General features: G+C 36.3%; 1 protein-coding gene and 1 long non-coding RNA gene across 2 annotated transcripts; both read left to right on the forward strand.

Moving 5' to 3' along the window:
* The first annotated feature begins 2,532 nt into the window (after window positions 1-2,532).
* LOC115968346 lies at window positions 2,533-3,417 on the forward strand. The gene has a single exon (XM_031087724.1). The coding sequence runs from the start codon at window positions 2,834-2,836 to the stop codon at window positions 3,278-3,280; it is 447 nt and encodes a 148-aa protein (XP_030943584.1). The 5' UTR covers window positions 2,533-2,833; the 3' UTR covers window positions 3,281-3,417.
* Window positions 3,418-19,918: 16,501 nt separating this feature from the next.
* On the forward strand, window positions 19,919-21,804 carry LOC115967628. Its single transcript, XR_004086500.1, has 3 exons — window positions 19,919-20,333; window positions 20,801-21,008; window positions 21,414-21,804. It is a non-coding gene; the product is annotated as an uncharacterized LOC115967628 (long non-coding RNA).
* Window positions 21,805-22,340: the final 536 nt, after the last annotated feature.

Consider the following 22,340-nt stretch of genomic DNA (forward strand, 5'->3'; position numbering starts at 1 on the left):
TATAGGAAAAAAACAATGCAATAAAGTTTAAGTAGAAAATGGTTTCACTAAATCGACAACCCAAAATAGTATGCTATCTCATGATATCAATATTTTAGTAACTGAAACAACAATAAAATTTGACACAAAAACAAACTTAAACACCCCAGAAGTTTATTAGTAAAATGATCAAATTCAAATCAACAGGAAACCTTGGGATACTGCACAGAAAATAAAACTATATGGTATGGGTAAATGCATAAACTAAAAAATAAATAAATAAATTATTGATAACAGGCCTCCTCATCACTTTCTCGAGTCAGCCCAGACCCAAGTTGTAGTCTACGGTTTCGTTTGATTAACCAGTTAATTAAAAAGTCAAGAGCCTGAGCTCACTACAGGAGCCCAGGCCCATGACAGATCAACCCAAACGAAAGGCCCAGTAAACTTAATTGGGAAATCATATGGGTCAGTGCCAGGCCCAAGATATGGACCGCATCAGTTTGAAAACCAAGCATAGAGCAAAGCCTTTTTTTTAATTGAGATTTATTCTTTTAGAGAATCATGGCACTTATAAAGATCAAAGTTACATGATAAAGGACATGAAGGCGCATCATTTTCCTGATTTTCTTCAACTATGCTCCAAGTTCTATACAGTTCTTTAAACCAAAATGTCTCACAAATAACCATTCAATTCAACTCTATACGCCTATATTTGGGAAACTAACAGTCACAACCATTACCAAGTCACTAGGCTTTAGCCGGGTCTGTTTTGAAGGGGATGCGGAATTAGTGGTGAAATGCTTGCAGTCGGGGTTGGTTTCTAATGCATTGACAGGCCACTTAGTAAAAGACTTTATGTCTATAAGGGGGTATTTTCAGTCCTCCTCTATCATCCATGTAAGGCGGCAGGGCAATCATGTAGCCCATGCTCTAGCTAGGGATGCTAGGTTTTCTTTTCCTTTAAGAGTTTGGATGGAGGAAGTGCCTCCAAATGTTTTCAGCTTTGTTGTTAAAGATTTGCCGTAGTTGTTTTTCTTCCCTCCCTGAGAAGGGAGGTTTCTCAAAAAAAAAAAAAAATTACCAAGTCACTATAATCTATTTCTTTATTCTTCACACGGACTCGTCTTTGTAAAGGCAAATATATTAAAAAACTGGTCAACATCTCCGTAGTATCAACTTTAATATTCCTTCTCCCACATTTCATCCTTATTTTCAGCTTTCTCATCTTTCTTTCAGTGTTTTCTTTCATCCACAAAAAGAAATGGCCGATATGGCATTGCGAGGACAATCATTGAAAGGTTGGGTTCCTCAACCTTCCAAGAGATTGGATCCATCTGGGGGGGTATGAAAGATGAGCTCGAAAAAATGTCAAACACAGTTTCCACTATTCAAGCTGTTCTTGAGGATGCAGAGGAGATGCAGGTCAGTAATCGTCAAGTCAGGGACTGGCTCATGAAGCTCAGAGATGCATTTTGATGCGGATGACTTGTTGAGTGAGTTCCCCACCCACGTATTGCGGCAAAGCGTGATGGGTGCTACTAAAATGACAAGGAAGGTACGCATTTTCTTTTCAAGTTCAACCCAACTTGCTTTTGGTCTTAAGATGGCTCGCAAAATTAAGGCTATGAGAGAGAGTCTTAATGATATAGCAAATGATGGAAACAACTTCCAGTTGATAGGTTGTCATTTAGAGACACGAGTTGTGACTAGGGCTAGGGACCAAACTCACTCATTTGTAATTGAAGAAGAAGTTATCGAGAGAGAAGAGGATAAGAAGGCCATCATTGATCTGTTATTGGACTTTGACTTGGAAGAGAACGTTTCATTCATATCCATAGTGGGAATCGATGGCCTGGGGAAGGCCACACTCGCCCAATATGTGTACAATGATGAGAAAGTCAAAACTTATTTTGAGTTGAAGATGTGGGTGTGTCTCCCCGATGTCTTTGAATTAAAAATAATTGTTGAAAAGATCATTGCATTTGCAATTGATAAAAAACCTGAAAACTTTGAAATGGATCAATTGCAAAAAAAAACTTCGCCAAAATCTCAACCAAAAGAAGTACCTACTGTAAAGAATGATGGTGACTCTGTCAACAGAGATGTAAAACAGAGCATAAACGACTTGTAGTTTAGCAATAAAATTGTAATCTTGTATGTAGTTTAGCATCACAGGTTTAAGTATAGGATTGGTTATAATACTGTCCACGTGTATGTATTCTGTTAGAGTAGTTAGTTCCAAATCAGTTAGGGTTAATGACCCTATATAATTGGGGATTTGATGTGATCTATACATATAGTGAAATTCAGTTTTTCTATTCTTTCTTCTTCTTCTAGAATTTCTCTCTAAAGAATCTCAGAACTCTTTCATGGTATCAAAGCCAATAATGGCGTCTTCTACAAATTCTTCATCGTCTTCATCCTCTGCAACAACAAGATCAATCTCGAGTTCTTCAATCACTCATGGTGTTAATCCTTCGTTGCTGCTATTGTCAAATATGGCAAGCATGGCTATTGTGAAGCTTGATTACAACAACTACATGGTGTGGAGGCATCAGATTGAAGTGATCTTGGTAGCATATTCAATGATCAATTTCATCAATGATGATGATCAAGCTCCAGATCCATTTCTCAAGGATAGCTTAGGTAATTTTACAACTGTGGCTAATCCAGAGTATTTCCAATGGAAGAGTCATGAGCAACCCTTGTTCACCTTTCTTAATTCAACTCTTTCTCTGCAGTCTTGGCTCTTACTGTGGGTCAGAAGTCTGGAAGAGGTGTCTGGAAGGTGCTTGAGAAAAGGTTTGCATCAGTATCACGATCTTATGTGCTCAATTTGAGGGATGAGCTAATGAGTATCAAGAAGGGTCTAGAGTCAATGAATTCTTTCTTTCAAAGAATCAAGGAGGTTAGAGATAAACTTGGGGCTGTAGCAGTCTGTGTTGATGAGGAAAAGCTAATCCATCTAGCTCTTGAAGCTCTGCCTCCAGAGTATGATGCATTCTGTTCTGCGATCAGAACCAGAAATGATGTTCTTACTATTGAAGAGTTGAATACACTCTTAAATGCTAAAAAGAAGTCAATCAAGAAAAGGTCTAATCATTCGGTTCTTAGAGATTCTGCATCATTTGCTATGGCAGCCAATCAATTCAATCAAAACTTTGCAAAAGGAAGAGGCAAGGTTGGGAATATTAGAGGTCGTGGCAATGGAAGAGGTGGTGGAAATCAATTTTCTGGTGGTGGTCAATTCTATCACAATCAGTTTCAATTTCCTGGTAGTGGAAGTGGTCAGTTTTAGAACACTAATAATCCAATGGAACCTCAATTCTTTCCACAAAACAAGCCTTCTTTTCCTTAAGGACAAAAAGTTGCTTGTCAGATTTGTGGCAAGAATGGCCATTCTACTTTGGACTGTTATCACAGAATGAATTTTGCTTATCAAGGTAGGCATGCTCCAGCTAAGCTTGCTTCCATGGCTGTAAGATCAATGGCTGCAACTTCAGGTGCTAATCAAAATCAGAATTGGTTGACTAACACTGGTGCCTCTGATCACATCACACCAGATTTGTCTCAACTTTCTCTTGCTCAACAACCTGCAACTGGTGAGTCTGTAACAGTTGGCAATGGGCAAAATTTACCAGTGACACACATTGGCAATGGTAAGCTCATCACTTCCTCTCATAATTTCTGTTTAAAAAATATTCTTAGAGTTCCTAGAATTGCTTCCAACTTGCTATCTGTTCACAAACTATGCCTTCAAAATAATGCATTTTGTTATTTTGATGCATATCAGTTCTTAATTTAGGATTTACTTACGGGGAAGGTTCTTTACAGAGGGCTAAGTAAGGATGGAGTTTATCCTATACCCTTTTCCACTCTGCCTTCCTCATCTCCTTCTCATTCAAATTCCAATGGTTTTGCTACACTGTCTCCACAGTCCTTACTCTGGCATAATAGGCTTGGTCACCCTTCTGCTAAGATTTTACATTCTGCTATGTCTTTTTTTCAAGTGTCCTATGTTAGTGACATTTGTTCTAAGTGTACTTCTTGTATAAGTGCTAAAATGCACAAGACTCCTTTTCCTACTCATGTATCAAATATTGAATATCCATTTCAACTAGTGCACTCTGATGTATGGGTCCTTGCTCCTGTGACTTCTGTTCTTGATCATAGATTTTATGTGATCTTTGTTGATGATTTTACTCGTTTCACTTAGCTATTCTTGTTGAAAAGGAAATCCGATGTGTTTCAAGTTTTCCTACATTTCAATTCATTGGTTGAGACCCAATTTACTGCCAAAATCAAAACACTAAGATCAGATGTTGGGGGTGAGTTTGTTAATGCCAATTTTAAGTCTTTTTGCTTAGAACATGGTATTCTCCATCAATTTTCTTGTCCTTACTCTCCTCAACAGAATGGTGTTGCTGAGACGAAGCACAGACAAATTGTGGAGAGTGCTTTATCCATGCTTCACCATTCCAACCTCTCTCCTTCTTATTGGTCTTATGCTTTTAGTACTGCTGTGTACCTACTTAATAGGCTTCCATCTTCTGTTTTGCAATTTGTCTCTCCTTGGGAGAAATTGTATGGTCACACACCTTCCCTTCATGCTTTAAGAACTTTTGGTTGTGCTTGTTATCCTTTGTTGAGACCCTATGCCTCTCATAAGTTTGATCCTAAATCTAAGCAATGTATTTTTCTTGGTTACCCTCCTTAGTATAAAGGTTATATTTGCTTTGATGTTCTTTCTGGCAAAATTTACATTTCCTGTCATTGTGTCTTTGATGAATCTATTTTTCCTAGTTTTCCTATTTCTAGTGCTGAGTCACCTTCCTCTTCTCCTACTTCTTTTTCCTCTTATGTGTGGTTTTCTTTCCTTCCATTTTCTTCCTTGAGTGTTACTCAGTCCAGTCCCATTTCTTCTGCTGATTCTAGTTTAGCTAAGTCTACTCCTTGTTCTGAGCATTCTTCTTCTATTCCATCTCCAAATCCTTGTCCTGTTTCTGTATTACCTGTGTCCTTCTCTGATGTTTCTCTTAAGTCTAGCCTACCTGTTTCCATTGTTGTTCCTAGTCTTTCTATTTCTGTCCCTACCTTTGTCCCTATGAATACAAATGCACATCATATGCTTACCAGGTCTAAGAATGGTATTTCCAAGCCTAAAGTGTTTGCTGTTTAGATTTATTACAGTTGCACTAAGCCCCCTTCCTATTCTTTTGCTTCTAAGTATCCTCATTGGGTTAAAGCTATGGATTTTGAGTTTACTAGTTTGCAACAGCAGCATACATGGTCCTTAGTTCCTTTGCCACCTGATAAAAATGTTGTGGGGTGTAAGTGGGTGTACAAAGTTAAGAGGAATAGTGATGGTTCTATTGATAGGTTCAAGGCTAGACTTGTTGCTAAGGGTTACTTACAACAATATGGTTTAGATTATGCTGAAACTTTTAGTCTAGTAGTTAAGCCTACAACTGTGAGGATTATTCTTGCCTTGGCTATTCAGTTTGGTTAGTCTCTAAGGCAGTTAGATGTATCTAATGCTTTTCTTCATGGGGTGTTGCAAGAGGAGGTTTATATGAGTCAACCCCCTGGATACAAGGATATCTCCAAGCCTCATCATGGTTGTCTCTTGCACAAAGCAATCTATGGTTTGAAACAGGCCCCTAGGGCTTGGTTTGACAGCTTTACCACTCAGCTCTTCCATATGGGTTTTCATGCTTCTTGTGTAGACGGTAATTTGTTCATTCTCATTCATTCACAGCAGGTTGTTTACTTACTTTTGTATGTAGATGACATCATTATTACTAGCAGTGATAAGGTACTTGTTGCTGATATTATTACTCAGCTTGGGGTTTCATTTGCTCTTAAGGATTTAGGTCCTTTGCACTATTTTTTGGGGTTGCAAATTGAATATTCTGGTGATGGTATTTTTGTACATCAGTCCAAATATGCCAAAGATTTGCTGTCTAAATTTCATATGATGGACTGTAAGCCTTGTTCTAATCCGTGTGCTTCTCCTCAATCTCATGCTCTTGCTGTTAGTCCTCTTCTCTCTGATCCAACAGCCTATAGAAGTCTTGTTGGTGCTTTGCAATACTTGACGTTCACTAGGCCTGATTTGTGTTATGCTGTCCAAAAGGCCTGTCAGTTCATAAGCAAGCCTTCTCAACTCCATCTTGTTGCTGCTAAATGGATCTTGAGATACTTGTTAGGTACATTGCACAAAGGGATTTACTTTAGGCCTGGTTCTCTCACCCTTTCAGCTTATTGTGATGCTGATTAGGCAGGGGATCCTATTGATAAAAGGTTCATTACTGGCATGATTGTCTTCTGAGGCAATTCTCCTATCACTTGGTCAGCTAAGAAGCAATCTGTTGTGTCTCGGTCTTCCACTGAAGCTGAGTACAGGTCCCTTGCTCATACAACAACTAAGTTATATTGGTTGCATATGCTTCTCAAGGACTTAGGGGTTTATTTGCATCACCCTCCTATTTTATGGTGTGATAATGTTTTAGCCCTTGCTTTGGCCTCAAATCCTATTTTTCATGCCAGAACTAAACATATAGAAGTTGATTATCATTTTGTCCGAGAAAAGGTGTTGAATAGAGATATGGTTATCAAGTACATTTCTACCTTGGATCAACTAGTTGATATATTCACTAAAGGCTTGCCATCTCCTCGGTTTCATGCTCTGTCCTACAAACTCATGGGGACTCCTCCCCTTCGTTTGAGGGGGGATGTAAAGAATGATGGTGACTTTGTCAACAGAGATGTAAAACAGAGCATAAACGACTTATAGTTTAGCAATAATATTGTAATCTTGTATGTAATTTAGCATCACAGGTTTAAGTATAGGATTAGTTATAATACTGTCCATGTGTATGTATTCTGTTAGAGTAGTTAGTTCCAAATCAGTTAGGGTTAATGGCCCTATATAATTAGAGATCTAATGTAATCTATACATATAGTGAAATTCAGTTTTTCTTTCTCTCTAAAGAATCTCAGAACTCTTTCACCTACTTATATTGGATGATGTTTGGAATGAAGATAAGGAAAGTTGGTGTGAATTGAAAAGACTTTTAATGGATGTTGCAAAGGGAAGTAAGGTGGTGGTAACTACTAGAACCAAACTGGTTACGGAAATTACTAGCACAATCTCACCATATTTTTTAGAAGGCCTATCAGAGAGTCAATCTTGGTTATTATTAAAGCAAATGGCATTAAAAAAGGAACAAGACACCGTCGATCCTAAGCTTGAAGCAATTGGAATGGAAATTGTAGAAAATTGCCAAAGAGTGCCTCTTGCTATAAAGACAAGGAAAATTATTAGGTGCTCCCGGAGTACCATAAATGCGTACTCTAGGAATACACAATAATTTCCCATAAAGACAATTGGGAGGGTCTTATACTTCAAAAACATAAAAGATTAATGGTCATATATAAATAATAATGAACTTACAAATGTAACTCAATCAAAGAATGGTATTTTACCGATTCTAAAATTGGGTTATGATCATCTTCCATCCCATTTGAAGTGTTGTTTTTGTACGTTTTTAGACCCCTTAACACAAGTTGTTTAACTTAGTTATTTAGCCAAGTGATTACTTAGATAAATTGTTCAGTTCTAGGTTAATACAATAAAATCATATCATGTAAATAATGCGGAAAAGTAAAGAACACAATGATATGATAACCTAGGTAAACCTAACGGGTAAAAAATCTAGGGGGGATTTAACTTAGCTATCCTTAAAGTAAAACAGATCCAGTATGAAAGAATTGAAATTTTTACATTAGAACTTAGACCACTAACATCCTATTGCTACCTCGAGTAGAAAACTTACTACCACGACCACGTGACAACTTCAAGTCCACAAACTACTTCTTTCTTTGATTTACTGCAACCATAAGTTCTCATATTTGTGACTTTGAGACTCCACTCAAAGGTTTCAGATCTTCTTTAAAGTTCTTTGTGCAGCAATTGAAGAAATCATCAAATTTTTTATGCGAATCTTGATATTGACAACTCTATGTGTGTATATGAAGGTAAACACCTTTAGATCTCACAGAAGATTCAACACAACACTCAAAAAGATAAAAAGATAGCTAGGGTTTTTCCTTTTATACTTGAAGTAAAACACAAAACCCTACATGTCAAACGAGCTTGGGCTGAATTGAAATTTCTATAGAAAAATAAATCTGCACGAGATTTGATCGATCGAGTCTAATTTTCAATCGATTGAGCCTTGCAGATTTTGTCCAATAATTTTTACAATCACTTAATTCCAATTTTACAGTTAAACACACTTTGAGCAAGCCTAAACCTAGATTCTATGTTTTGATCATGGTTTGCCAACAGTTTTGCATATTGTTCACTGTTTCCCAAACATTGATAAGCTGACATTGATACAACTATGGATAACACAGGGATTTATTCAATCACCAAAGGAAAACTTACAATTAGAGGATGTTGCCAATGAGTACTTCATGGATCTACTTTGGAGATCCTTTTTCCAAGAAGTAGAAGAAGATGAAGGCATGAATATGAAGTTTAAAAATGCATGATTTAATCCATGATCTTCCACAATCAGTGTCAAGGATTGAATGTGCATTGGTTGATTCTAATGCAAAAAGTGTCAATGAAAAAGTTCGTCATCTATCTTTTCCATATTACAAGGTTTCATTCTTTGCGGAGAATTTAAGCACATTGATTAAAGCAAATAAGATATGAACATTCATTTTGGCATACCATAATTGGAACTATGATCAAGGAACAAAGGAAGAATCAACTTTCAAAACACTTATTTCTAATTTTAGATATTTGCATGCATTAGACCTACATGGTTTAAAATTGAAGACATTGCCTAATATCATAGGTAATTTGATGTATTTGAAGTTCCTTGACTTTTCTTTTAATGATCTTGAGGTTCTTCCTGGTTTTATTACTAAATTGGTGAATTTGCAAATATTAAAGCTCTCCATGTGTGAAAACCTTAGGGAGTTATCAATAGACATTAAAAAATTGGTCAGTCTCAAGCACCTTGACATAAGTGGTTGTGAGAATTTGACTCATATGCCAAGTCGATTAGGGCAATTGACTTCTCTTCAAACATTAACCTTATTTGTTGTGAGTAAGGACCCTATAGGTTCCTCAAAGCATTGCAATGGACTAGTAGAATTAAACAAACTAAACAACCTAAAAGGAAAAGTAGAGATTATAAATTTGCCATGGGTGAAAGATGCCACCTCAGAATTCAGGGTTGCAAATTTGAAAGAGAAAGAACATCTTAGTGAGTTGGAATTAAGATGGAATCAGGAGGGTGATGATGACATAAATTCCCTTGATGATGAAAATTCCATGGATGGCCTCCAACCACATCAAAATCTAAAATCTTTGGTATTGAATGGGTATGGGGGTGTGAGATTTTCAAGTTGGCTTTCTTTACTCACAAATCTTGTTAAATTATTTATATTCAATTGTAAGAAGTGCCAATATTTGCCACCGTTATATCAACTCCCATATCTCCAAAAACAAATTATTGATGAAATGGATGGCTTGGAGTATATGATAGACTGAGATATCACTGATGAGATCTTTGCTTCACTGGCATCACCTTCAAAGTTTTTCCCATCCCTTGTGGCGCTAAAACTTTATTATTGCCCTAATTTAAAAGGATGGTGGAGGAAAAATATTGTGGATTGATAGGCCAAGAATATATTGACTCCTTATGATGAATTAACCAATTAATTAGTCAAGTTATTTAATTAATCTGATTAACATGCAATACGTGTAGTAGCACAAACAAATTACCAACTAAGTTAATATGTAGCGGAAAATAAAGTTGACACGGTGATTTGTTTACGAATGGGGAAAACCTCTAAGGCAAAAACTTTACCGAGTGATTTTAAAGTCACCACTCCCGAGAGTCCATTATTATTACAACAAGCGGTTACAAGTAAAGGAATCCCAGTACCTTATATCAACCTACAGTTGAACCCTTACCCCAATACCCAATTGGACTTGTTCTGTAGTAACAATCTCTCCTTTCAATGCACAGCTCCTAGTACGTGACTAACCAATCTATACACGGATCCAAGAATATAACTAACCACCAACTTGAGAAGAATGTTGGTTGCAAAGTTCTTCAGTTCATCAACATGATGAAGATCACGAAACTCTTTAGTTACAAAACCCTACTGCGCACAAACACAACAGCTTCTTGAAGAGAAAGATGAACTAGGACAAATTGTTTCCAGTCACAATATGCTTGTGAAAAACTTTTGCATCAAGTTGCACTCACTTGCATTAGCTGTGACGGCCCTTAAAATAATCCTTATATATGTTTAGGATTGTGAGAAAAGAAAGCCTAGACATGTATATACAGATTTGTGAGAAATCAGATCTGAAAAACTAATTTTTGTAAATTTCGATAGATAGGTTATCTATCTAGAAGCTATCAAGTATCGGATAAAAGATGCCTTTTAAACCTCAATAGATTCTATTTGTCGAGTTAGCTGTCGAGCTTTAAAATCCAACACTTCTTCACTTGTTCTTGGATAGACCTGCATGGCTTTAACACTTGGACTTGAACTCTTATTCCTTGAAACATTAAACACATTCTAGATTTATCCAATTACAAGTAAAGTGCGTTTTGTCATAGAATTAGCCAATTCAAATGACATATGTTCCTAACATGATTCACATATGTCCTAACATGGATAATGGCAATGTGGCAATGACAACACATACCCTTGCTGTAACATCCCGTGAGTTTAAAAAAAAAAAAAAAAAAAAAAAAAAAAAAAAAAGTCAGAATTTTGTGGACCACATGTGCCCCCACCTAACCCCACTACCCATCATTCTCATCCACTCAATTTCACCCACATCTCCTCTCTTTTGGCCGGCTCTCTCCCTTCTTTCTTTCTTTCATTTTCTCTCTTTTCTTTTCATTTTGCTGAAACACACACACACTCACCGCCAGCCTCCACTCCAAAATACACTATCTCACCATCATTTTTCCGGCAAGATCACCGGAAAAATACTTAGGAACTCCAAAGCATCTTCATTATTTTATTTGAGGTAAAAGTTCAAATCTTTTTTTTTTTTTATGAGTATTATGTTCTTGTTTGAGGTTATTTTACTCAAGCTTTAGTAATGTTATTCATGTGATTTAAGAGCTTTGGAAATGATATTCATGTGTTTATATGTATGGATTTTGGTCTTGGTGGATGTATTTGATGAGTGAGTTCATGATTTTTACAATGATAGTTATCTAAGGCTTGTTGTGATGAAAATTTAGAGGTTTTGAGTTATAATATGTGATAAATGATGAATATAATTTTTATTGATTACTTGGAGCTAGTTAAAGATTTAAATTGTTTGTCTTGGAGAAAATTATGATTTTAGTGTCATGGGTCACTTGATGATGTTATAAAAATCTTGTGGGAAGCACTTGTAAAGTGTGGAGGTTTTGATGTTAGATATGACACCTTGAAAGATTTATGAGTATAAATGGGAGTCTATGCCTTGCAAATTAAAGTGTTTTGAGAAATTTTGGAAGTAGAATACATTTCATATGAGGTTAAATTCTAGGCTTGCTTAATTGAGTTCTTACTTGGCAATTCCTAATTTGTAGTTAGATACAATTTCAAGCTTTGTGCTCATTGTGATAGATTTGCTTGACATTCTTTAGGTTCTAGCTAATCTCCCCTTGGAGCTTGGAGAATTAGGATTTTGTGGTTGCGAGGTAAGTAGCTTTTTAATGGGTATTTTTGGAAAATAATCGTATCTTATAAATATTGTTTTTGAGTCAAACACATTTTGGAAAATGATATATATGGATATATGCTTTCTTAAAAGTATTGTGTTATGACCCTTACTATATATGAAAAATGCATCATATTTGATATTACATTTGGGGAAATGCATGAATTATTGATATGGAAAAATGAGCATCTTTTATTTAATCTTTGATAAGAAAATCATTGATTTTATGGTGTATTGAAAAGTTAAAGATGCTTATCTTGTCTTGTATTATTTGACAAATTGTTAGAAAATCTTTTGACAAGAATGAAGTTTGAAAACCTTACAAACTTTGTAGAAGTTAGATTATTTAAGGTTTTCTAAAATTAATTGGATATGAACTATGTGTTTCAAAGTAAGGTAACTTGTGAGTTTAGGTGATTTTAGCCCTATACCATGTGTGATTTCCTGGTGATCACCCGATTTGATTTCCGTAGTCTTTGTGACAATGGAATCAAATTTAGGTCAGAGCCCTTTCACTTTGGATGACGCATTCTTCCCTGCTGTCCATGGGGGGAAGAGGTTCCTTGATTGTGTGTGGATGAGGCAGCTGTCCATGGGGCCAAGAGACCACATGCAAGAGAGGTCCTATTTGACGCGCTCTCTCTGCTGCCCATAGGGGGAGAGAAAAACCTTGAGGGTATGGGTGAGGCTGTTGTCCATGGGGCCAAGAGTCTGCATACCAGAGAGGATAATATCATGCCAGTTGTGAATGGGTGGATCCCCTGACCGGTCTATGTGGTAGTGTGGTAGATTTGTGATAATTTATCTCATGTTAGATATTATGATTTTAGAAATTATACTGTTGATACTCACAAATTATGGTATATAGTTTCAAGGTATTTACTTCGAGAAACTTGTGCTTCATTATGTAATCATTCTTGTCATATTATTATTATTGAAAATGAAACTTACATTTCCCCCACCCCCATTATTGTGCTACTTACTGAGTTTTGTCTCATTCTATTATTTTTATAACTTTTCAGAGTAGGCAACAATCTTTTGAGACAGCTTTTTGGTGGCTAATAGTAGTTAGACTAACTACTGATGGAGGCTGAATTTTTGTGTAATGGATATATTAGATGGTGTATATCTTAGACTAGGCTTGACTCATGCTTTTGTATATTATAGTGGTTATGACTGTATTTCCACTGATGGGACAAGCGATTGTTATGTAATTGTTGTTTTCAGACCTCTATTCTTTTGTGGCCTATGGTCCTTATGATTAATGCTTAGAGCTCTGACTTACTCTGAAAGTATATTCTATGGGATAATTATGATAATTCTTGTTGTTGGCACTTAATAATAATTATGTGGATTGAATTGTCAAAAAGGAAAAATTTACAGGTACTTGAGACGTTTCTCTCATGCTTTGGACCCTTTGGGGTTTGGGGCGTGACACTTGCTGTCCTTTTCGTGTCTTTCTTATTTTCGTTTATGGGGTTGCCCAAAGATGACTTGCATGCCGCTATTTCCAAATCTTGAAGGACTTGATTTGACAAGGACCAGCTTTAAGCCATTGCAACAGACAATTGCGATGACGATGAATACAATAGGAGGGGCTTCTTCATTTCTGTCATCTTCCTCTTCCTCCTCCTCTCCTCCTTTCTCCAAATTAAAGCAATTGCGTTGTGGATGATGCAAGACTTGGAGTCTCTGCCAGTGGAGGGGTCTAAAAATCTAACTTCTCTGGAGGAATTAGAGATTTTGGAGTGTCACAATTTGATGTCACTTCTCGAAAGATGAGTCATCTCACCTCTTTACACACTTTGGAAATCTTCAAATGTCCCCCACTTAGAGCAAAAATGCCATAAGGAAATTGAAGAGGACTGGACTGATATTTCTCACATCCCAAAACTTTCCTTACGTTGAAAAGGTTGCTTAATTTGAGAAAAGTTCAACTACGGAATACACTTCCTCGGGTACATTCTTCAGTGTGTCATTTCTAGATTTTATTTATTTATTTATTTATTTATTTTAAACTTCTCTATTTTCTTCAATTATGATATTGCAAAACAGGGGAGGATGGTCCAAAATTGATTATATCCTTGAGTTGGGAGCAAATGAAGTGCAAGTTCTCAGGTAGTCTTCTATCTTACTTTCAAGTTTTACAATTTTTAGCTTCAATATAGCTTTTACACAATTTTTAGCTTCAATATAGCTTTTACAATTTTCGTTTTGATTCTTAAGCTTTGAAATCTTTGCTTTGTCCTGCCTTTGAAAAAACTCAAATTCCAGCAAAATCAACATTCCCGCTAATTCCCAACTCAATCCTTATCTTGAGAATCCTTATCTTGCTATAATGTTATACCCATTTGCAAATTTAGTTAATCATATATGACTTGAGTCTTCAATTTTTGATGCAAGATACTACAAATATTATAAGTTCCGTATTCTACATCATCTTATTATAGTTCTCTCTTTTTTGTCTCTAAATTCTAAAAATTTTGTTTGGTAGAATGGCTGTGGAAGAGAAAGGCTGAGCAGTATTTGGCTAACTCTGGTATTCCATACACAAATGTGGTTGGCAGCATCAAAGAAATCTGCCATTGATGATAAAGCGGAGTTCAGACATGGAAAACAAGCTCTCGCTGTTGGATTTACTTGGTTGGCTGACAATCACTTCTGACACCTTTAGTGTGTAATTTTGTATGGCTTTATTATATAGATGAGTTGACACTCACTTAATGCATACTTTGAATGTTCAATTAGTGTGTAAAACACCTTGAACATTTAGACCCCCATATTACAAGTTGCCAATTCAAGCTAATTATCAAACAATATATGTGCGAAATATGATAAAAAGCTAAAACAGAATTGATAGAACAATTTAAGCCAAATAAAATCACAACCACAATAGAAATTAAATGAAAAAGATTAAGGAAGAGAGATGCAAACACAAAGACAACACAGCGATGTATTATCGAAGAGGAAATCGAAATCCTCGGCATAAAACCTCTTCGCCGCCCTCCAAGCGGTCAATAATCCACTAAAGAATGAAGTTGGGATACATGAATAGCAGAAGACGCTCCAAGCCTAATTTATCCAGTGTACCTAAGCCATCCAAGCTTCTTGCTCCAACGAGGTTACATCGAACCTTTGTCTTCTTTAGCTTACCAGATTACACTATAACCCATAGCATCAACCAATATCAATTGGTCCCTTCCTAACTGCTTCCCAAGCACCAAATAGCCTTCTTGCAGATATGGGTATGGTGAGAAAATGATTTGGCTAATGTACCTCTTAAGAATGTAACGATGGAGAGGGTGAAAGTAGAGGAATTTGGAGAATCAAAGGATTAAGATTGTGGATGAGTCAATCTTGTTTTTCTCTAGAGTTTTTCTCTCAAAATTCTCTCTAGAAGCTCTCAACATTTCGTGGGTATAAGGGGTATTTATACTAGTGTGTATATGAAATGCGAAGAGTCAGTTTTTCCTAAATAGAGTGGACTGGCGACTTGGCCTCGAGACTTGATTAAGTCGCGAGTCCAAGCTGCGAGCTAACTGAATGGCCAGTCTAAACCTTTTGTCCTGTAGTGCTCCAGCTGACATGACTGTTCAGCTCCTCTGCATGCTCCACACGTGTGCAACTTTTAGCAACTTGCAAGCTGCGAGCAAGCCGCGAGATCCAATCGCGAGTCCCTTGCTGAGTGCACAATCTTGAGCTTTTCTTCACACTCTCACACACACTACTCTTACATAATTTCCACCTAAATATATGGTTTCTAAATGTTGAATTACAAGCAAATTGGCATGGAATAAAGCCAACAGAATGGTTGATTAAATTCAACCTTACATACTTAATCACCAAAGATTTATTGAAATGCTTCATAAGCAGTTACTCAGCTAGGGTCCTTTGACTATATCATAAGCAAGGGTAATAACTGTGCAGATTTGCATATCATTATTTAGTTTATAGAATTTTCCTTCTTTTTTTTATTTTATTTTAATTTAGATAGCTAAAGTTGCTAATTTATTCTCTATCTGCTAAGATCTGTATTTTCTTTGTTTGTGATGTCTTAAAATGCAACAGCACTTGTTTTGTCTTTTCTTGCCATATGTGTGAGTCTAGAAGTTGCATTAATTGGGCATTCATTTTCATTGACCATTGTAGATGTCAATCATGCAATTCATCTATAAGAACTGGACGAATCTTTTTAATGAAAAGAATTTTAGGGGATGGTTGGGAATTGAGGATTACAGCAAGCCTTTCATGGCTGCTATGTTTATTGCTGAGCTGGAGATCCGATCACCCATGGTGGGTACTGGGTTTTTGTGGGGTGCTTGGTTTTTCAGATTTGGGCCTCCTTTTATGTCGCACCTACTACTATTTCATTATGTCGGCTCCTTATCTTCCACGCTTAAGTAAAGAAAAGCCCCACATTATTTTTGGGAAAATTTGTAAATCATATTTTTTTTTTTTATTTAACATTAATTATTTAAACTGACACTTTTTAAAAGTCATATAAAAATTTAGCTTCTGCACTCAACTAAAGACTCCAGGGATGAATGTAGATGACTTCTTCCTTATTCAACTCTCAAAACACTTATTTCTACTTTTAGTCCAATATCATAAATCAATCTGAAATGCCTTCTTTATCTTTTGGGTTTTGGTATTCACAGCACATTTTTTTAGTAAACCCCTTCCCTTCATTTTGTTTCTTAAATTTTGGGCTCTGGAAATAGAAAACAGCTCAATTAAGCCACTTGCAGAAGCAATTGAAGCCTAAAAAATCCTGGGCCTCATAGTTGGTGCTCAACTTTTAGGCTCTGCAATTTTCAACAACAAAGTGATGATTCCCTTCTTTTTTTTTTTTTTTTTTTTTTTTGGAAAAAAAAAAAATCAGTTGCGATGATTGGCATATGATTTCTCATGTCCAAAATATTCCAATTTCGGGATTAAAATGGTGCTTGTTTTAACACTGCTTGGTCATATACTTCTGCATATCATTTTTTTTTAGCAATCATAGAACCTTAAAAAAAAGAATTTTTTTTATCATCTTCAATGCTAATGTTTTATGCAATTATTTGCGATTCCATATGAAGAATTTATAAGCACAATAAAAAATAAATAAATAGTAGTCAAAGGGAAACAAGGGAGGATCGCCCAAGCGAATTGTGTTGGTTAGCCCTATGGGTGGAACGGGGGAATTGAAATAACTTTTTTTTTTTTTTTTTTTTTGATGGGGAACATAAATTCATTGCCACAAGAAAATGAAGTACAACAAGAAAGACAAAACAAAGGAAAGAGACACCTAGCTACCATCCTGCCATCGCAGGAACAGCAACCAAAGATAGACCCTTCCTAACTACAAAAGATTTGCTTTACAAGCACAAGCCAACTAATAAGGCGTATGTATTACCCTGTTGGACTCCCATTTCTAGAGCACCAAACTACAAGACCAGAAACAGCCTCAGGATCCCAATGTTGCACAAGTGTGTGCAACCTATTACACAGACCCAAGCCAATCAATGATCCCGGAGGCGCTGCCTAGCAGTCGTCGCCACTTCTAAAACAGAGTCAGCAAAATCCGATGGGACTGTTTCACATCTACGTTTTTGAGCATGAGTATCCTCATCCTCTGAAGTTTCCTTTCCTCTCAAGCGCTTTATACCTATCACTTTCAACTGGGCGAGTGTTTGCTCATCATTTGTTCTCCCTTTCGCACGGGCAATTTTTTTCAGGCTGCCTTTACCCAAGATTTGCTTTCCTTTCTCTTTTGCTTTGGCCTGAAAAATCATAGCAGCTTTGACTGTTTCTTTTTCATCTTTATCCAAAGAGGCTTTTGTACTTGGGCTCCCTTGTGAGGAAGAGTCTTTTGGCCCATGAGAGGCAGGGCCTTTTGGCCCATGAGAAATAGAGCCTCTTTGCTCATTAGAAACCTCCAGAATTAGTTGACCACGTGACTTCTCACAAGGATCAAAGACATTCATCACCTGCTCCGAAACATCACAGATAGCTTGTACGTTCCCTGGGAGCTATCCATCCACACGTGTGATGTTTCCACCTTCCCCGATAACGCCGTTCTCTATGCTTATGTTCCCGCCCTCTACACCTCTAACCCAGAAGCCTTCTAATAAAGAACCAATCGCCGGTCGAACCATCTCCTGCATTCCTTGCTCTGCAGAAACGCCACAATTCTTTTCCTTACTTGAGTACTTTTCCTGGCCGATCTCTTTTGCAGTCCACCCAGCCCTTAACCAGTCCCCATACTGAGGACAAACACTTCTCCAATCTTTGGACATTGGGCAATGCTTATTATCATGCCCAGGCTTCCCACAAATAAAGCACACTGTAGGTAGCCTTTCATACCTAAATGAGAGCCATAGACGTTCTCCATCAGAGCTTGCAATATAAGCTCCCCTTCTAAGTGGCTTATCAATCTCCAAATCCACACAGACCCTCATAAATTTTGCCTGATTAGATTGTCACGAACGCCTATCCACTTCAATAAATCTACCTATCTTGCTACCTATTTCTTCCCCTACTTCCTGTGACATATGCTTAAAAGGAAGACCCCAAATTTGAACCCAAAAGGGAGAATGGGTGAACGAAATATTTGTGGAAGTCAGCCCTTTTTTCCATCTGCAGAGTAAGAGGAGGTTATTGTCAAAACTCCAAGGTCCACACCTCTCAACCCAATCTAATTGATACTTAGAGCTAAACTTAAACCGGAGTATATTATTTCCCACTTCCACAATTCTCATGTCTGAACCCATTTTCCATGTTGATCTTAGGGTGTTCTTCAAAGCTCGTTGGTTCTGTTGCCTATCAGAGAGAAGCCGCCCAAAAAGACTTAAGGAACATTCTTCAAGGAGGTCTGAGATGTTTGTGATAGTGATAGGAATAGCTTCTTCTTCCTCTTTTGTGAGTTTCAAGTTCTATAAATTGTAGAGAATACTCTGGTCCATAACCTGAAATTTTTGTTTCTGTCTAAAGAGAAACTAAAAGGCTACTATATAACCCTTAGAACTGAAGGTTAGGGATGGAGCAACTCGTATTCAAAACGAGAGGAAAAAACTCCTACTAGGGAGAGAAAAAGCTGGGAATTGAAATAACTTATTCTTTGGAATTGGAGAAATCAAAATTCATGTGAAGGAAACATTTTAGAATGTTCTTTTTCTTACTTGACATCATGATGTCAGGTGTGATTATGTGGGGACTATTCTAAGATTGCTCAGATTTCCCTAAGGATCATCCACTTCACAATTCCTAAAGGTTTATACATCCCCTTTAAAATACACACTTTTTCTGTATTAATTAAATTGCCGACTTTCTCTTCTTTCCTTCTCCTTAATTACTAGTAAGTTTCTCCTTTTTTTTTTTTTTTTTTTTTTTTTTGCAGGTATGAGATGCCAAAATAGACAAATTTAAGAGTTTGTGTTTCTTCATCTACAAGGAAAAAAATGAGTGTTAATTATCTCAATCCTTATATTGAAATATCTTTCCTCCTAAGAGTCACATTGAGATTCCTTATCTTGTTATTTCCTATTTGCAGATTTAGTTAATAACATATGACTTTGAGTCTTCAATTTTGCATACAAGATACCACAGATATTACAAGCTCCATAAACTACATCATCTTATTATTATTATTATTTTTTTTTTTTGGTTGAAATTATGTTCGATAGAATGATGTTATAATTGAGGACCACGGCTTGGTGCTAATCCTCCCTCAAAATCAGTCTTTTGTTCATATCAATCAATTATTTATTTATTTTTTCTTAGCACAGGTTGGCCATGAGTGTCACTTTGATGCATTTTTTTTTTCAGTAGCTCTTTTGATAGCAATATTTGTAAAGCCCCTGGTTGTAAAGCTTGTATTATTTATTTGAAGTTTTTGCCTTTTAGTAATCCTAAAACTTACGAATGTGTACTGGTTGGTCAACAAAAACATTGGATTCATGGGTCAACATAGCCTTTTAGTAGTTGATTCAATTTACTACAAAGAATAACAGGATACCGGTTTTAAGATTCATAGGCTGAGTAGCTGTTGTCTTAGGTATATTTGTGATTGTTCCAGCAAGACAGATTACATTAAAAAGTCATAAATTTGAAGCTTTTGTATGCTCAAGTACAGGAATTCATTTCCGCTGATTAAAAAAGTTTTGAAATAGAATGCCTCTTAATAACAAAGAAAATAACTAAATATGGTTAAAAACTCTGCAGAACAATGCAAACAAGGTAGCAAGGAAGAAGAAAAAAAAAATAGACACAAGTGACAAGATTGCCTCAGAATCACAAGAAGGCCTGTTTGGAGTTCCAACAAGATAATAATTCTTATTGTCACTTGATTGCAACCACTAAAATTTCTAAATTATCCATGTCTTGCTTAGATGATAAATGGCCATACCATCTGCTATAGTTTCTTTCTTTTTCCTTTTTCTTTTTTCTTTTTGCTGCTGATGTTTAGGAAAATTTATTTGCAATTTGAATATGCAGAAACAGTTTAACGCAAAATGAAAACAGTTAGAAGGAAGCCAGCAGGAAACAGGGAAGATTGCTAAAAATTGCTCACATCCTGGAGTTTAGAGGGAATGAAGCTACCCATCAGGTGTGTGATTAATCATTTATCCTATTCTTCTTAGAAACTCCAATGCTATTTTCTTCAGGTGAGTAAGATTTCAGTTCATCTCATACGCAAAACCAACTGAGGCATAGGAAAAACCTAGTGTTTATTTGTATTTGATATGGAAAAGGAGTGCAAATATGGCACCTATATGTTAGGTTTACGGTCCTTCACATTTGTTTGAACACGTACCTATGCTTTGGTTCATCTGATACTCTTTTAAGTTAATTCAAAACCATTGATCTCTCTCTCTCTCTCTCTCTTTCTCTCTCTCTCTTTTGTGCATAGAGGTGACCATCAAATGTATGTTATGAAGTAATCATTATTGTTTGTTCATAATATCAAGATCAGTTTTTCTTCTCATGTTCTTATGATCTCTAGTTTGTGATCAACTAGACTTAGTCTTTGGTTAATAATCATTACTCTCATATAGTTATATCCTATTACTGTAGGTAATTTCAGCTTCACAGAAAAATCTTACGCTCAAATATGCTGGAGCTTCCGCTATGGATTTTGAACTCAAAAAAAAAAAAAAACAATCCATAACTGATGAACATTCTGTTCTAATGAAGCTGTATAAACATTGGTGGATGCTACAAATGGCTGGGAGTTCCTTGATATGCATTCAAGTGCAAGATATGCACATTATGTTGCAAACATGTAAGCATGAATAACATTTTTTTTAATCAACTGATGATCATGCAATGCAATGCATTCATTTCTTTCTTCTTTGTTGGCTTGATGATTAAGACATGAGTGATGTGTAGAGATATCTCCATGTTTTTCCCCGGTGGGAAGAAAGTACAACTTAAATTGAACTACAGAATGCATTCATTGCACGATATAGATACAAACACATGTATAAGTTGGAAAGTCATGTTTCCATTTGAATTCATAGTTTGGAAGTGACTTTTCTTTCAGTGACCTTTTTTTTTCTTTCTTTCTCATTTGCTGTTTTCTCTATTTGTAAATTCCTAAAAAGCAGTTATAAATATTATATTTGTTACAAATTTTGTTGAGAGAGATTGTATGGAGGTCTGAGATGAGAGTGATTCCAATGTGCAGTGGTCCTTCCAAGAGTCTTCTCTAAGAGGTTTCATCATGGGTTGTGAATTTAAGAAACAAGAGGGTTGCATCGTCATTTCAGTTTTGCTTGAAGACCTTTGATGATTTAATCTGTTTCAAAATTGCTGTGGAAGAAGAGGTTCATGATGTTGATGAGGCAAGCTTGTGGCGTAGGAGAATTGGGCGAAAGATGGGATTTGAAGAAAGGACAGCCCTCAGCCATGTCGATGTTAACAAGGCTTGTGGTTTGAATGGGCCATGACACTTAATTATGTTACTACTTGGGCATTTGCTATTTCAGCTGAGGTTATTAAACTCTTGTTTGATGCTTCTGCACTTCATTTTGTCACGTTGCAAACTGTTGACTATTTACACTATTTTCATTTTATTCTGGCTGTTTCGTTGCTTTATAGTAATTGTATTTAAGTAATATTGTGCAATAGTACATGTAACTATTTGGAGTGGATGTCATATTCTATAGCCATGCATTTTGGGTATGAATTGTAACATGAGTGTGAAAAATGGGAACCTCTATTTCATTTTCAGTTATAAGTTTGTGCTGAAAAATTAGTGAATAAAAGGTTACTCTTTCAATATTATACCCAATGCAACTTCAATCAGAGTAACTTTCAAGCTTGAGAGAATTTTTCTAAGCATCATAACACTGTAAAGAATTCAAAAAATAAAAATAAAATAACTATTTTTTATGTGGAAGTTTAAAACAAAACGTATAGAAAATTTAGAGAAAGGATGTCGATGGCGGATTGTAGACAGGAGAAGTGCATTCATTTGGTGAGATAGGTGGCTCCATACCCTTACCACATTCCAAATTTGCTAACCAAAGCCTCCTACTTTACAAGATGCCCCAGTGAACTAACTGACATGGAAAAAAGATGCTGGAACACTGAACTGATCAGCAACTTATTT

Source organism: Quercus lobata, chromosome 11, assembly GCF_001633185.2.
Source record: "Quercus lobata isolate SW786 chromosome 11, ValleyOak3.0 Primary Assembly, whole genome shotgun sequence".
Lineage (NCBI taxonomy): Eukaryota > Viridiplantae > Streptophyta > Magnoliopsida > Fagales > Fagaceae > Quercus > Quercus lobata.

Excerpts from the sequence above, each read along its gene's own strand:
- LOC115968346 (XM_031087724.1), top strand. The coding sequence starts at position 2,834 with ATGAGTATCAAGAAGGGTCTAGAGTCAATGAATTCTTTCTTTCAAAGA.